General features: G+C 47.0%; 2 protein-coding genes across 2 annotated transcripts; one reads left to right on the top strand and one right to left on the bottom strand.

Annotated features, from left to right (window-relative positions):
- Positions 1–67: 67 nt before the first annotated feature.
- EMC8 (ER membrane protein complex subunit 8) lies at positions 68–6,500 on the bottom strand. The gene is made up of 5 exons (XM_010220438.2): positions 6,250–6,500; positions 2,469–2,545; positions 1,263–1,332; positions 664–758; positions 68–390 (listed from the first exon to the last, which is right to left on the bottom strand). Exons 1-5 carry the CDS (start codon positions 6,457–6,459, stop codon positions 231–233), a joined length of 612 nt encoding a protein of 203 aa, XP_010218740.2. The 5' UTR covers positions 6,460–6,500; the 3' UTR covers positions 68–230.
- A 75-nt stretch (positions 6,501–6,575) lies between these two features.
- Positions 6,576–10,782, top strand: COX4I1 (cytochrome c oxidase subunit 4I1). Its single transcript, XM_088529075.1, has 5 exons — positions 6,576–6,713; positions 7,372–7,451; positions 8,430–8,597; positions 9,605–9,736; positions 10,518–10,782. Exons 2-5 carry the CDS (start codon positions 7,373–7,375, stop codon positions 10,652–10,654), a joined length of 516 nt encoding a protein of 171 aa, XP_088385201.1. The 5' UTR covers positions 6,576–6,713; position 7,372; the 3' UTR covers positions 10,655–10,782.
- The last annotated feature ends 3,562 nt before the right edge of the window (positions 10,783–14,344 follow it).

The raw sequence follows: 14,344 nt of genomic DNA, 5'->3' as shown, positions 1-14,344 counted from the left end.
CATCCACAGGGGCAGCTGCACCTGACAGTTTGTAGCTCTTTCATGGCATCTTATTAAAAAGATTGGATTGCTTAAGGACACATCACTCTTTGAAATGTGACATGTCACTCTTCTTTTAATCAGTCGGGTTTCCACACACGGTACTGAATATTACTCTATTTACATTCAAAAATATCATTTCTGTATCTTCAGCACATAGTGGAAGGGCCCATAAATTAGTCCAAGTCTCTCTAGCACAGGTGGAGGACGGCTTTGTTGATCTCTGGGTTTGTCCAGTCATTCCGGATATCATCCAAGTGATTATCAAAATCTACAAGCGTCTCGTAGGACTTGCTGTCCAAGAGGGATGCAGCGATTCTCTGGGCTTCAGACCAATCTTCACAAAAATCACTAGGAAGCAAAATAACTCGGAATTAATCATCATCACAGAAAACCCCCCATCCTCTCCTCTCTGGAGATGTGTCACTCTCCACAGTGTGGTCACGGTGAAGCAGGGGCACAGGCTGCCTTGGTTTTAAAAGGTGGCTGTTCCCTCTCAGTTTACGCCCACCACTCTTATGGTATCATTCTGCTACGGTTTTGCCCTTGTAGCTATACATTTTTGACCAGGCAGCCTTTTTTGCTGACTACTCAAATACATGTACATGTCTCAGGTTTACTCACACATGTGGGTCTTTGCACCTCCACTTGTTCTCGTGAAGTTCATACACGTGGATGGCAGGTTCTACGCACTCCATTGTGAACTTGGTGTTATCAACCTGGTGAGCAGCAGAGAAATATGGTCTTATCCTTCCCCTCAGGACCCCGAGTAAAGAGATGGAATTTTAAAAAGTCAGTTTTTACAAACAGGGCACCTTACATTAACTCATTTACTGCTTTAGATTCAAATAAGCAGATTTTCACGTTTAAACCACTGATCTTCTTTGTAGCTGCGACAAGAAGGCCAAGCACAGTTTGTTTCATGTAAGACACTTTTCAATCATAGAAGGGCTCTGAATTAATGAATGTGCCACCTTCGTGGAAGTCTTATAAGCACAGAAAGTCTCCACTTCCTTGGTGACAAAGCAGAGCTAACAGCAGTCACTTTGCAGACTTATTAACAACTCTACTGGCTAAAAAATGATGGTTTCTCTTCCCCAGAGGATTTGGTGGGAAAGGGCAAATTAGTTACTTCACCATTAAAAGGTCCAGAGAATGGCATTTAAATGGTCAGTCCGATACCATGGTCATAACATTAACAGTAGGGAAAGGAAGTAATTTACCATTATGAGCGCTGTATCATTAAAGCCTTCTGCGATTCGGGAGGCCACCTTTTCAGCAACTTGAGTTGGACTGCAGAAAAAGGTGAAAAATAATTGTTATCTGAACCGTGACACTTGAGCTCAAGCCAGCAGGAAATATGCTTAAAGAGATGTGAAAATTGCACTGTGTACTTATAAACAGGAACAAGGTATCAAGCTGATGCTATATTTGATTTAAGTCAGGAGGCCAAGAAAACCCTAGCTCCTCTCTTCAGCACATGATTTGAATCTTAGATATGCTCAGGAGATGCGTTTTTGAGCAGCAAAATGCTTACTGCAGATATACAGCATATATATTAAATATCGATTCTAAGCAATGCTATTTCCTCTTAATAACTGTAAAGGGTGTCTATAGTGGGGGGTTTCCAACACTTGTGTTAGTTTTCTTGCTTTCCTGCAATTTCCTATGACTACAGGTTTTGTCTTGTTTGTTTGTTTTACTTGTAAAACATTTTGTGGAATTTTGCATATAAAATAGAATTTAGGTCTGACAATAACTGACAATTAGTTTGTAATCAGAACCACCCAGGCAAGGTTTCTGAAAAATAAATTAATTGACAAATTATATCGCCTTTTCAAAAACAAAGCTTTCTAAAGCTTCTAACAGAAAACACATGCACCAGAGGACCTCCACTTTTATTGAAGTGTAACTTGACCATTAATACTACTCCTGTGGCAAAAAATAAGCAAAAAGCAGGATTTCTGCTTGGCTGACATCATCTTCCTTTTCAAGACAGTCCCTTGACTGCACAAGAAATGAAGTATTTTACTCAGGGACAATTAAGCAATGTGGAAAGAATTAGATCTCTTCTGAAAAACTTTCCAAAAGGTATTTAGAGTCATTAATTAGAGGTCAGAGAATAGTTATTGCATAACCAAATCACCTGCAAATTCTGGCCTTTTCCCTGATAACTGCAATTAAATTGGCTGGCAGTCATTCAAATACTGGCCTGCTATAACATCCACTGAAGAAGAGAAATTCAGGAAGGACTGAGGTTTCTGCACCTGAACAAAAGCCGTATCCACCAGCACCGCGAAGACAATGTGAAACCACATGACAGGTGTCAAAGTTAATCAACATTCACCATTTATGTCAATGATTTGTGCTGGCAGAGTCCAAAGTACAGCATAAAAGAGCAAACAGAAGGAGATATTGCACCAACACACCTGGCGTCTTTCACACGTTCATTTGCCTGGTAATATCCAGCTATCACGTAGCTATTTTCTTTGCACCAAGAGTCAATCTGAAAAAGCAATTGGAACAATTGGGCCCAGGAAGTCAAAAGCCACTAGCGCACACAAGCATGGAAAGTCTGTATCTGTCCCACAAATAAAATAGCAACTGGCATCTTTAACAGTATAATTTAAGAGGCAATTGGAAAAAAAAATAACCAGATGGTATTTACAGATATTTAAAAAAAACTAAAACAGAGAAAAATAAGCATTTGGCTAATGTTTTCTTTTGTTTGATTTGTACAAAGACGGAAGTGATCCCAATCAAAGCATGGCCTAAATTTAAGTGACAGGATTTGTGGAGCACTTGATCCATGCTGCCTGGGAGAGGATTTCAGGTCTTATTATTTTATCTTGCTACTTTCAGTTAGTGCTCATTTAACAGAGAAAAAACAGACAGGGTTTAGTGTGTGGATCTGTGACCATACTGCTGTTTCAAAAGAGTTTCTTGATTTTATTTTAGATATAACATTGCGAGAAGGTTAAAGCACAAATATCACTTACCTGAATTAGCAATTGAAGTTTCAAGAGAAAAGTAAATGTGTGGCAGAACAATAAATCTGTCCCTTTAACATTTTTAAACCCACTCTATTATCAAAGGCTTTTGCAATAAAATTGTTTTTCTTTGAAAGTTCACTTGCCCTGAAAGTACCTTTCAGTACATTTCAGTGCTCCCTCTGCTTTACGCTACATCTGACATTGTCCTACTGACTCTGTCTTGCTTTGAAAAAAACATATATATGGGTGTGTGTGAATGTGAGAGAAAGAGAAAGATGGTTTTGCTTATAGTTAAGGATACCAGGTCAGAATAATATAGAGCCTTGAAAGAAAGAAGTTAAGACAACAACTAGTACTTCTCTTTGCTATCCCCAGAAAGCATGCATGAAAAAAAAAAAGGTTATATTAAAATTGATTCCGAAATATGGCATCCCATAAATCAAATCAGTCTCATGGTTATCAAAAACAGCAGCCTTAACCTGCATAAACAAAGAGCCATGTGAATAATCCCGTATCTACGGGGGGATGACATGGATTTGTATGATAAAAAAAAAAAGCTATGTAGCCCATTTTGAGGGCTTAGGACTATGGTTTTAATTGTTAGTTGGTTGAAAGCTTGGCATTAAGGCCCAGACACTGTGTTTTAGTTTTTGGAGAGTCAATTTTTAAATTAAAAACCTTAGTCCTAAATTAGTTTCTGCTGCCTCTGAAAATAATGTAGAAAGAAGTAGGCTTTTCAAACTCTCAGTTCCCTAAGTGGTAATTAAAAACTGTTTTTGTAAAAAAATCTAAAAAAAAAAAAAGCCCCAAACAAATCTTTCTGGATTTACTGCTGTGCTTCCAGCTGCAATTTCCAAGCAATCTCTAGCTGCAGCAATGTCGCTGCAGGTAGCCCTAGCATCAATTAGCCACTGATATTTTTAATCTCCAGCCCCAATTAAAGAATTTCAACAGGGAAAAAGAAAAAGAAGAAAAAAAAACCCACCCTGGATCTAGCTTCTGCAGTGCTTGTCACCTCCTGGAGAGGTAAAAGGTAAAAGAAAAGCCAGGAGTCAGGAAAGCAACTGAAAATACAAATGATTCCAGCTGAAGTTCTGTCCTTTGATCTCTCCTTTATCCATTTCCAACTCTGCAACAAGTGGAGCTGCAGCCCCAGACCGCCTGTTGCAGGGCACAGCAGCTCTCAAAGGCTTGAAGCTCCAGAAAAAAAAGAGCTTTTTGGGTTTTGTGCGAGCTGTGAGAGGAGAATGACTTAACCTAGTGCTGGTCCTGCGGTGGGAGCAAGCGATACAGAAACAGGGGCAAAGCACCTTTTGTTTTTAGAGAAGTTGTGGTCCTAAAGCCACATCAAGTAGCTGAAGAATTCAGGCAGCTTGTGAAACAACTCACTTTTTCTTTAATGACTCAGTTTTGAAAGTTTTTGAAAAGCCAAAGCGCAAATTAAACACATACATTGCAGCTCTTTCTTCCAGAGCTGCAGGGCCTCAAGAACTGCTATGTATTTAATAGAATCTAGTTTTAGAGCTTGTTTTATAGAGACTGTGGCTAAAGCATTGCTTGCAATTTTCAGAAGTTACCAGGTGGTCAAGACTATCAACCCCAGAGCAGATGAAACTTACAGCCAGGTTCTAAAATCCTTCACACACATTAAAAGTCACTTCAGTTTTCAGGACACCTTGACTGACCTGAGTAACCATCAGCAAGGACTGAACTGGATGAGAAAGCGACTCCATCAGATTTTGCCAAACTTCCAAATCTATTAGAACTGAGGTGCTTAGTTAAAACACTAAAATATAACTGTGCAAATGTCACCGATTTATTCTTGTAAATACTCAAGCGTTACCTTGGACAGAACAAGCAAGAGAGACTTCCTTTTAAATATTACAATAATAAAATTTAGCTTTCATAGCTGCTGAGCTAATATTTATTTCCACCTTTCCTTTTGTTTAAATAAAGAGTCATAGAAAAAAGGCCTTGGGCTCTTCTCAAACACTATGCTTTAAAGCTGCCAAGTCATAGGAATCATCAAAATACATCACAAACCACAATATATTTTAGTAAGAGGATTCTAAGTAATATGTGAAATGCCAAAGGTTTCCTCTCTAAGTTTTTGGATCAAAAAACATGGGAAAGAAAACTGCTGCAATGACCATGCCAATTCTTTGGCCCTACAACAATTCCAGATTTTGGTTGCTGTAGATGTTGTAAGATGTTTCAGATGTTGTAAGGAACAGGATTTATTTCCCAATAATCGGATCCTGTAACAAAACCTATGCAAGAGGACTAAGAAAAATTACAACAACAACAAACTTCCATGGCAAGAAAAAGATCTATCTAATGTGAATACTGGCCAAATCTCCCAGGTTTTACTGCATTATTTTGAAAGATGGGAGCAGAATTCTAGTATAGAGACTTAACCTCCCTCTTCATCTCTCTCAGAGGCAAGAAGACACATCGTATATAACTAACCAATATTATCAAGAAACAAGTATTTTTGATGAAACAATCCAAATGTGCGAGAGACACATTTAGGTCAAAAACTCTACAGGAACCAAAACTAGTTATTCTTATTAAACAAATAGCAAAAAGAATGATTTTTCCACTGCCAATAACCACAAGTTTCGAATAGCTAAGATTGCAGCTCAAATCACACACACATCTCACATTAGTAGCTGCCGTGTCTACACGGAAGACGTCGTTCCCAACCAATCCACATGGCAATACGGGATAAAACAGGCTATCCCGACGACTTAGTGTTGGGCTCCTGGGCAGCAGGGAGCAACTCATGGCAAAAGGGAACACGCTGGGCAAAACCTGCCTATCCCAGCGATGACCAAGTGGTTGTGTTGCCCATGGGAGCAAACAGAGACCTACAGTGAACTTGTAATAAACACCTCAAAGGGAACTTGTAATAAATACATCAAGTGGGAGCTCAAACTCCAGCCAGCAACTGCAAACTAAAGCCTTTGGTTTGGGTTTGTTTATTCAGCTAATGGGTTCTGTAAATGGGCAAAACATGCAAAAATATACATAGGTTTCTGTGCACTCTTTGACACAACAGGGGATCTCTCCTGATTACTGGCCGCTGCTTCCAAAGGGCTTAGGATAAATGAGGGGAACCAGGACAACCGGCAGCTCCTCCGCCAAGGCAAAACCAGCCCAAACCCCCGAGAAAAAGCTAAGAGAAGGGAAACACCGCCGCGCAGCGGGGCCTTACCAGCGTGAGGGCCACCTCGAGCATGGGCGCCAGGGCCAGGGTGCCGTGGAAGAGCGGGACACAGTCCACGAAGAGCGGCGGCGGCTGCTCGCGGCCCGGGCGCGGCGGGCCCGGCGGCCGCTCGGCCACCAGGAGCCCGTTGACGGCGCAGTGCGGGTACTTGGCGCCGTGCAGCACCATCTTGCAGTAGGCCTGCGTGGTCAGCTTCATCCCGGCCTCAATCCCAGCCGAAATCCCGGTCCGAATCCCAATCCCGCTCCCGGCCGCGCGCCGCCGCCTCAGGCCGCCCGCCTCGCCGTGCCGCCAAGCGCCCGCAGCGCTGTCGCAAAAGGCCGCCGCCGCCAGGCCTCCCGCATCCCATCGGCCCCGCGGCGGGAGCCCTTCCCGCGCGCCCTCTCGGTGGCCCGCGCTTCCGGCCGGCGCCTCCTTCCGGTGGCGGGCGCGGCGTAGAGGACGGTCGACAGGTCGTGAGGGGAGCGCGGCCGAACGGGGCCGAACGGGGCCGAATCGGGACCGAACCGGGACCGAACAGGGACCCCCGCGGGGCCGCAGCTCGGCCTGGGGCCCCGGGGGACCCCGCGGGGTCGCTGTCGCCAGGCCCGGGGCTGGGTGGGGGGTCGGGCCCGCTGGGGCCGGCGGGGCCCGGGAGCCGCGGCGCGGCCCGGCTCGGGGGTGCGGGGCCCGCCCGCCTCAAGGTCACGCCGTCCTGGCGCCCGTAGGCCTCGCGCTGGCAGCGGGGCTTAAAAGCACGTTATCTGTACCAAAGCGTATATTTTTAATATTTATAATATAAATGTAAGTCGTATATGTTATTAGAGATGAGGTTACAGCTGAAAACCGCTGGTAGAGCAGAGGTGCTGCTGCAGGGCAGTGCGGGTGCATCAGAGAGGCCGTTGGCGCAGCCCCTGTGGCTGCCCTTGGACCGTTTGGGTGAAAGGGGCAGGGAAGGGTCTTCCTGGGAGCTGGAGTCGTGGAGCAGCCGTGGGAATGCAGCAGGGCTTTGAGGATGCTCTTCAGAGAGCGATTCCTATATCCAAAGGAGCAGAAAATGGTGTTTCTTTGACTTAACGGGTGATTCTGATGTCCCCTCGTGGCAGTGATTTACGTGTGTTTTTCCTGCAGGATGTTGGCTTCAAGGGCATTCAGCCTCGTCGGCAGGAGAGCCATTTCCACTTCCATCTGCATGAGAGGACATGGGCAGGGTAGGTAGTGTCTGCTCCACGTGTGGAATTGATGGGGTTGAGGGTCAAGAAGAGCTTTACAGAGCGCAGAGTGCTGCTGATGGAAGCTCTAAACATGATCAGGAATCTTTGCTAAATTCAAGGTGTTTCTTGGTATCAAGTGAATAAGTCAAAGATGCTGTAAAGAGAGAACTGCAGTGGGAAGGAACATTAGGTCACTAATGTTTTTACATAAGAACCTGATGCATTACAACCTTAGTAGACAAATAACATGAAATTTGACCATAGGATTTTAGTGAGTACGGGATTATTGAACCTCCCTGCATCTTTCCTTTGCAAACACAGCTAATTGGCAGCACGTGCTCCCTCGGGAATCCCTTTCCGAGCGCTCTAGCCCTGGTGCTCACGGACCCAGCGCTGCTGAGTGTTTCTGCTGCAGCTTTCAGCTAGGAAGGGTGTCCTGTTCCTCAGAGCAGGACAGGGCAGCGGTTGGCGAGCCCGATTTCCAGGCCTGGCAGGGAGACTCATCCCATCCCATCGGCTTCCTTGCCGGCAGAGGGCATTGCCGAGGTGCCAGCAGGGATAACGGCGTGTGGGGCATTGCAGGAGCACAATCCTGGTAGGAACTAGCTTGGAAAAGTGTGTAGAGTTCCTAGATAACCAGGGTGGCACTTGGAAACAGAGGTATCTTAGAGTTCAGAGTCATTTCAGGTATCACTTTTCATGTAAATTCTCTACTATTATTCTTATACTCTTAAAATAGCCTTCATTTTAAGAGCTGTTTCTTTTTCTTCTTCCCTGTTATAAACATGGATGAGACTAATGGTATAGGCAGGATCTAAGTGTCATCTGGGACTCTTTTTCCCTTCTGGCCTCCTTAGGTATCATTCCCCTTTTCAGATTACCTGTATATATGTGCTTTTTCTATAGTAGCCATTAGGAGATGTCTTTGTAGGAGTCACAAACTCGAGTCACTGTCTCTTCCATTTCCGTATGCAGCTGGTGTGGTGAAAGCCGAGGACTTCAGCCTTCCAGGGTACTATGATCGCCGGGACATCCCCCTGCCTGAAGTGGCCTTTGTGAGGGACCTGTCTGCTCAGCAGAAGGCTCTGAAAGAAAAGGAAAAGGCGTCGTGGACTGCTCTGTCTGTCGACGAGAAAGTTGAACGTAAGTAGTGGGGGCTTCAAATAAACCTTACTGATGGCAGTGAGGCTTCCTGATCTGTTACAGGTACCTTCCTGATGACTTTTAGGAAAAAGACAGCCTTGGAAGGCATCGGGGCTCCTCCAGGCAGCTTTTAAGCCCTGCTCTTTTAAATGGATCTGCAGGCAGAGACGTGAGCCAAGAAGGAGCCATTAAATGTGATGCAGCTCCTTGTGTTTGCTCAAAGGGGGAGCGGAGTTGTCTTCCATAGCTGGGATTCTTGGTGCCATTTCAGAATCTCAGATACACCTGCCTTTTATCTATTATGTGCCCTACATCACAGGGCAGACTTGACATAACGGATTTGTCTAGTAATTGGTCGAGTTCAGCAATTTCTTCTTAAAAAAAGCAGGTGTCGTGGCTTGCAAATGAAACTGCATCATCATTTCTGGCTGTCATCGTGCAGCGCGAGAGGTCCCACGTTGGGTGGCATCTCTGAGCGGTGTCATGTCCCCCTGCATCAAAGAGGGGTCGGGCTCTGCCTCTCTGGAAGTCCTTGGATGTCCACGAGCCCTCTCCAAATGTGATGTGGAGATGTGGCCCTTACTGGCAGAGCTGACAGCAGCCTTTTTAGATAAAAGCATTCTGGTTGAAATGATTCATGTAAGTGAGATTTATGGCAAATAGCTGTACTGGGAGTTGTGGGGAAGGAAGGAAAACTCTATTTCTCTTTCTGCCAGGCCTAATATGTGGCTTTAGCCAACTTCAAAGTCATATTTGCTGTATAAAGTAGACACTAACGCTGACTTTACTCAGAAGGGGTTGGTGAAACACAACTTGTTTGCTTTGGCACAGGTGTCTTGCTACTGGCATGGGAGAGGCTGGCTGAATCGAGAGTTATTTTTGCCTCCTTCCTTTTCAGACTGCCTTAGGCTTTGGTCATCTCCCTCTGGAGAGTATCTTGTTGCCTGCATATTGCAGAAAAAAAAAAGAAATACATGGTTTAATGTTTTGCTTTCCCTCCCACGCAGTGTATCGTATCAAGTTCAATGAGAGCTATGCAGAAATGAACAGAGGCTCAAACGAGTGGAAGACCGTCCTTGGTGGAGTGTTCTTTTTTCTTGGCTTAACTGGGCTCTTCCTTGTTTGGCAGAAAATGTATAGTAAGTAAATAACATATAGTGACAGCTCTTTAGTTTCAGAGGGGTATCAGTTAATATTGAATGCAAAACCTGAAAATCCTCTGCAAGCTGTTTGGGAAGCCTGAGTTTTGCCTAGAACAGCTGCATGGGTGACAACTTGGCAATTGCTCTTTGCTGTGCTCCTAAAACTCAATTCTGCAATTGTGCCTTAATGGATATAAGCAGATGCGTAGCTTAAATAATCAGGAAGTTGACTGTAGAAATGTGATGTCAGTGGACAGAGCTTTGGGGGAAGAGAGGAAAGGGAGGTGAAAAAAATAGTGATATCCTCATGATCCCAGAGCTTCCCCTCTGTGAAATCTGGTGTCATGAAAGCTCATTGCCTTCCTGGTAGTAAAAGTTTGGGGCTTTGCCACGTCTGGCTTCCTGCCCAGGAAAAGATCCTACCTGGAGCGAGCCCTGCAGTTGCCGTGAGGCAGCACGTGCTGTTAAACGAGCTGCTCTCCATCTTGAGTCCCCACCTGCTCACGGTGAAGGTTGGGAGAAGCTGTTGTCTTTGTACCTGTTTTTACTGATTAAGGGAACTGTTGGAGCCTCAACAGAGGAGTCCAGCTGGTCCAAGCTCAGCACCTCGAAATCGGATTTAGGGAACTTGAGTTGGAGCAGGTGCTGACGTGTGTGTGATCGACACTAATTGCTTCCCTTAGCAAAATGTTTGTCTTTAGTTAGCAGAACTTGTACATCTGTTCCCAGCTTGTTCGTCTTAAATCCCGGTGTAATTCCACCTGCTCTTGAATTGCAGTGTATGGCCCTATCCCGCACACCTTCTCCGACGAGTGGTTGGCGGCGCAGACGAAGAGAATGTTGGACATGCGGATGAATCCCGTTGAGGGCATCTCTTCCCAGTGGGATTTTGAGAAGAACGAGTGGAAAAAATGAAGCAACTCAGTGGAACCTGCTCTGCTTGAATATGAAATGATTCCATCACCTGCGTGTGACCTCGTTGCTTATGTACTGGAACAACCTCCACCTAAGTAGATGCTAATAAATGTCTGGTTAACTTGAAAGTTTGCTTTTATTGGTCTTCAAATGCTTTTGTTGTGATTGTAAGTTATGGTGCAGTTTTGTTGAAGAGCGTTTTTTTTTTTTTTTTTTCTCAAAAGGTCTTACCATAGTTAATATATGAACAGCATTAATGAGTTAAAGGGAATGAAACACTTGTGTTTCTCAGGAGAAAAACAAGATTAAAGTCAGCTTGAAAAGTTTCAGTATTTGATCTTGCATTTATTACCCTGGAACTGAAGCAGCAAAATGTCACCTGGCTCTACAGTGAGTATTGCTGAGCCTCCAGCCTAGATATCCTGCTACTCTGATGCTATGTTCTTAGCAGAAACTCTGCCTGAGAGGGAAAAAAATGTATTTAGTGTTTCTGGGGCACAGCCTGAAGTCTTGCACTGTGCAGGGATCTGAACTACATTTAAGGTAAGCGGATTCTCACTCCTGGGGAGGCTCAGTGTCCCATAACTTGATTCCGAAAATAGCACGTCAGCGCTCCAAAAGGCGGTGGTATGAATCGAGCTGCTTTAGTTATTTACTCGACGGGGATAAATGCTGCTCCGTTCTTTTTGTAAAGGGAACTTGGCTCAATATCCCGGTTCCTCTCAGCTCCTGCTTCCAGCTGAACGACATGGGAATGTTCCAGCGAGCTCTGCAGAACATTCCCATGTTGTTCAGCTGCAGTGTTGCCTGGAGGGAGGAGAAGAGAGTTAACAGCTCCAGCTCAGGCGTGAATGGGCTTGGGTTGAAACCCCAGGGCTTCGTTAGCTCTCCTCTAATTTGAGCAATTGTGCAGAGTTTAACTCCAGCCACAGGAAGGGAAGGAAACGCCTCAGGTAATGGAAACATTTCACATCTCTTACTGAATGTTAACGGTGTGAGCGAGGTCTGGCTCACAACAGTCTGAAGGGCCTTAATATTTTTCAGGGCTTGGATTTAGAGGGATAGTGCTCCTGTTCGCTGTGCTCTGGCGGTTGCTGTTGGATTTTCCCCCTCAGGATCGCTCCCCAGCACCACTGTGTGTCCTGGCATTTCCATGGGCAACTGCAGGCCTCCGGGTTGCCCTCCTAGTGGGCCTCCAAAGATCAAAACTACCTTTTATTTATATAAATAAATAAATAAAAGGCAGCTTCGTGTTCATTTTGGTATTCCTCTTTCCTGAAGGTTGTGGTTTTAAGTCCGTTTTTGTGTATTTAGTTGTTAAGGCAGAAACGCTGGGGAGTCTTCGGCCCTTAGTCACTTGGTCACAGCTCTGCTGTGGCAGGGCTGTCCAGCCTTTCCATGTCATTACAGGGACTTTTAGGGGAAGATTTCAAAGGTGAGATGATTCAGTGGGATTTAAGGGATGAGCTCCCCTTCCTGCTCCTGAGATCCTTTGCGTAAAACGTTTCTCCGGCGTGCCAAGAAGGATGTTATGAAGAGGACTGCGGGTGAGCTGGCCAAATTATGTTAACAGTAAAGTGGAAATGATGACAAACTTTGTGGCTTGTGCTCCCAGGACATCTGGATTCCTTGGAATTGGAGGTAGCTTCACCTTGCTGCTGGGACACAGACGTGCAGGGACTGCAGGGCTTTCCTGGCCAGAGATATTTGTTCTTGTTCCATGTTAGTACAGCTCTTGTCTCCGACAAGCTAATAGCCATGAAGTGAGATGGCATCTTCCTTTTCTTCTCCTCCTTTGAGACTCTCGGCATTTAAGGAAGGGAATTCTTCTCATTTCTTCATCACATCCACGATGCCTCCGTGCTGGGGACAACTTACTGATGGTTGTTGCTCCGCTCTGCTTTGCGGCTGGCAGAGGAGATTGATTTCTGTTTGTGTCCTTAAATAACCATTCTGTACACGTGTTATCCAGGTTAAAATTAGACTCTGGAGCTCGCAGGGTTTCCACAGTGGGATTCCTCACTGGAAGGCTGTTTTCCTTGTCCCACCTTGGGATATGCAAGGACCCCGAGCGCTGCTCCCTGGCTTTGCTATGCTCAGTGTGTGTCCTTGCAGATCACTGCACTTGTTGCAAAAACAAGCAAAAACTTGTAGCAAAAACACCGCTGTGCCGGCTGCAGAGCTGTTCACCAAATCCAGGTGTTCGCACCCCAGATGTTGGAAATGAGGAACTTCTCCCTCCATCTCGTGTCCTCTGTTCCCTGTCTGCAGCCCTCTCTCCTTTTTGTAGCCAAGAGCAGGGAGCTGGGCACAGATTTTGCATATTTGGAGGTACCTCTCACAGCATCCCGGCCAGAGAAGCAGTATAAATAGCTGCTGCTATTTATAATGCCTTTATAATGCCTGTTTATTCCCAGCTGGTGGAGGCAACCTTGGAAACAAGTTAGAAGAGGCAGTTGCTAAAGGAAGACAAAGCAAAGCCGTGGGCTGGCCCCTGCTCCCCGCTTGGAGCCCAAGTCCCCCAGGGTCCTGATGGGCTCCTTATGCTCCAGTGGGTCCTGTGTGCCTTTGGATCTGCCTTTGGAGGTGGATCTGTTTGGGGAATGCAGCTCCTGGCAGGAATTTCCCGTCAGGCACAGGTGGAAGGAGGAAGGATGCTCTCGGCAGTGGGATGTGCTAGCGGGGAGAGGTGGTTCTTGCTCTGCCTCTTGTGCCTTTGCTCTGGATGGTTCTTCAGCCCTGGATATCAGTGTCTTGGGAGCTACAGGCAGTGCCAGGGAGGAGGGCGCCTCTGGGTCCCTTCTTCCCCTCACACCCTGCAGCAAATCCTGTGTCTTTGGGCAGTTCCCGCTTGGGGACCTTGGAAAACCCAGAAAAGCCCCATTCCGACTGCAAGTGCAGGGCAGCCCCATGCAGCAAGGAGCAGCGCTGGCCCTGGCCAGGGGATGTCCCCAGGGGCTGAATGATGTCCTGCTAGGGAGCTCTTGGAGCCCTGGGAGGAGAGGGGAGGTTTATGCCTTCCTGCAAACTCCCCAGCAGCAGCAATGCCCTTGATTCTGATGCACAGATTCCCCTCGCTGCAGCTTTCCCCGTTGCCTCATGTTTTAGCCCCGCTCCTAGCAGAAGGGTGACGCTGCGGGAGGGAGCCCTTCCCTGTGGGAGCCCCGGGAACGGCTGCGGGATCCCGAAGGCCGGGCAGGGAGGCCGGTGCTGGCGGCGCGGGGGCCACGAGAGGGCATCGCCGCCCCGTGCACGGCGGGCGCGGAGCGCGGGCAGCGCCCGGGGGGCACCCAGGGGCGCTGGGGGGCTCGGATCCCGCATCCATCCCCATCCCTAGAGGAGGAGAGCAGCGATGCCCGCTCCTATGGGGCGGATGCAGCCGGGACGGGCACGTTGGTGCTCCGGCTGCACGGGGCGTTTGTCACAGCAAGGGGAAAAATGTCCCCCCCGCCGGTGCCGCTCTGGTCCCTTGGTCACATCGGGGCTGCAAAGGGGCTGTCCAGACCCACCCCCCCATGTTGCTGCTCCCTCCCGAAGAAACAAGCGCAAATAACCGCGGAGCTCGTCCCGGCGGAGCAGCCGCGTTGAGCAACGCGGCGCGGGGAGGAAGGCGCAGGAAGGCGCAGGGGGCACAAAAGCCGGGCCCAGAAACGGCCGGGGGGGCAGCCGGAGCCGCGGGGCCGCGCGGGG

This window comes from Tinamus guttatus, unplaced genomic scaffold (assembly GCF_059628265.1).
Source record: "Tinamus guttatus ecotype Peru unplaced genomic scaffold, ASM5962826v1 Tinamus_guttatus_pri_ptg000323l, whole genome shotgun sequence".
NCBI classification, from domain to species: Eukaryota; Metazoa; Chordata; class Aves; order Tinamiformes; family Tinamidae; genus Tinamus; species Tinamus guttatus.
This window is presented reverse-complemented; position numbering and strand designations above follow the sequence as displayed.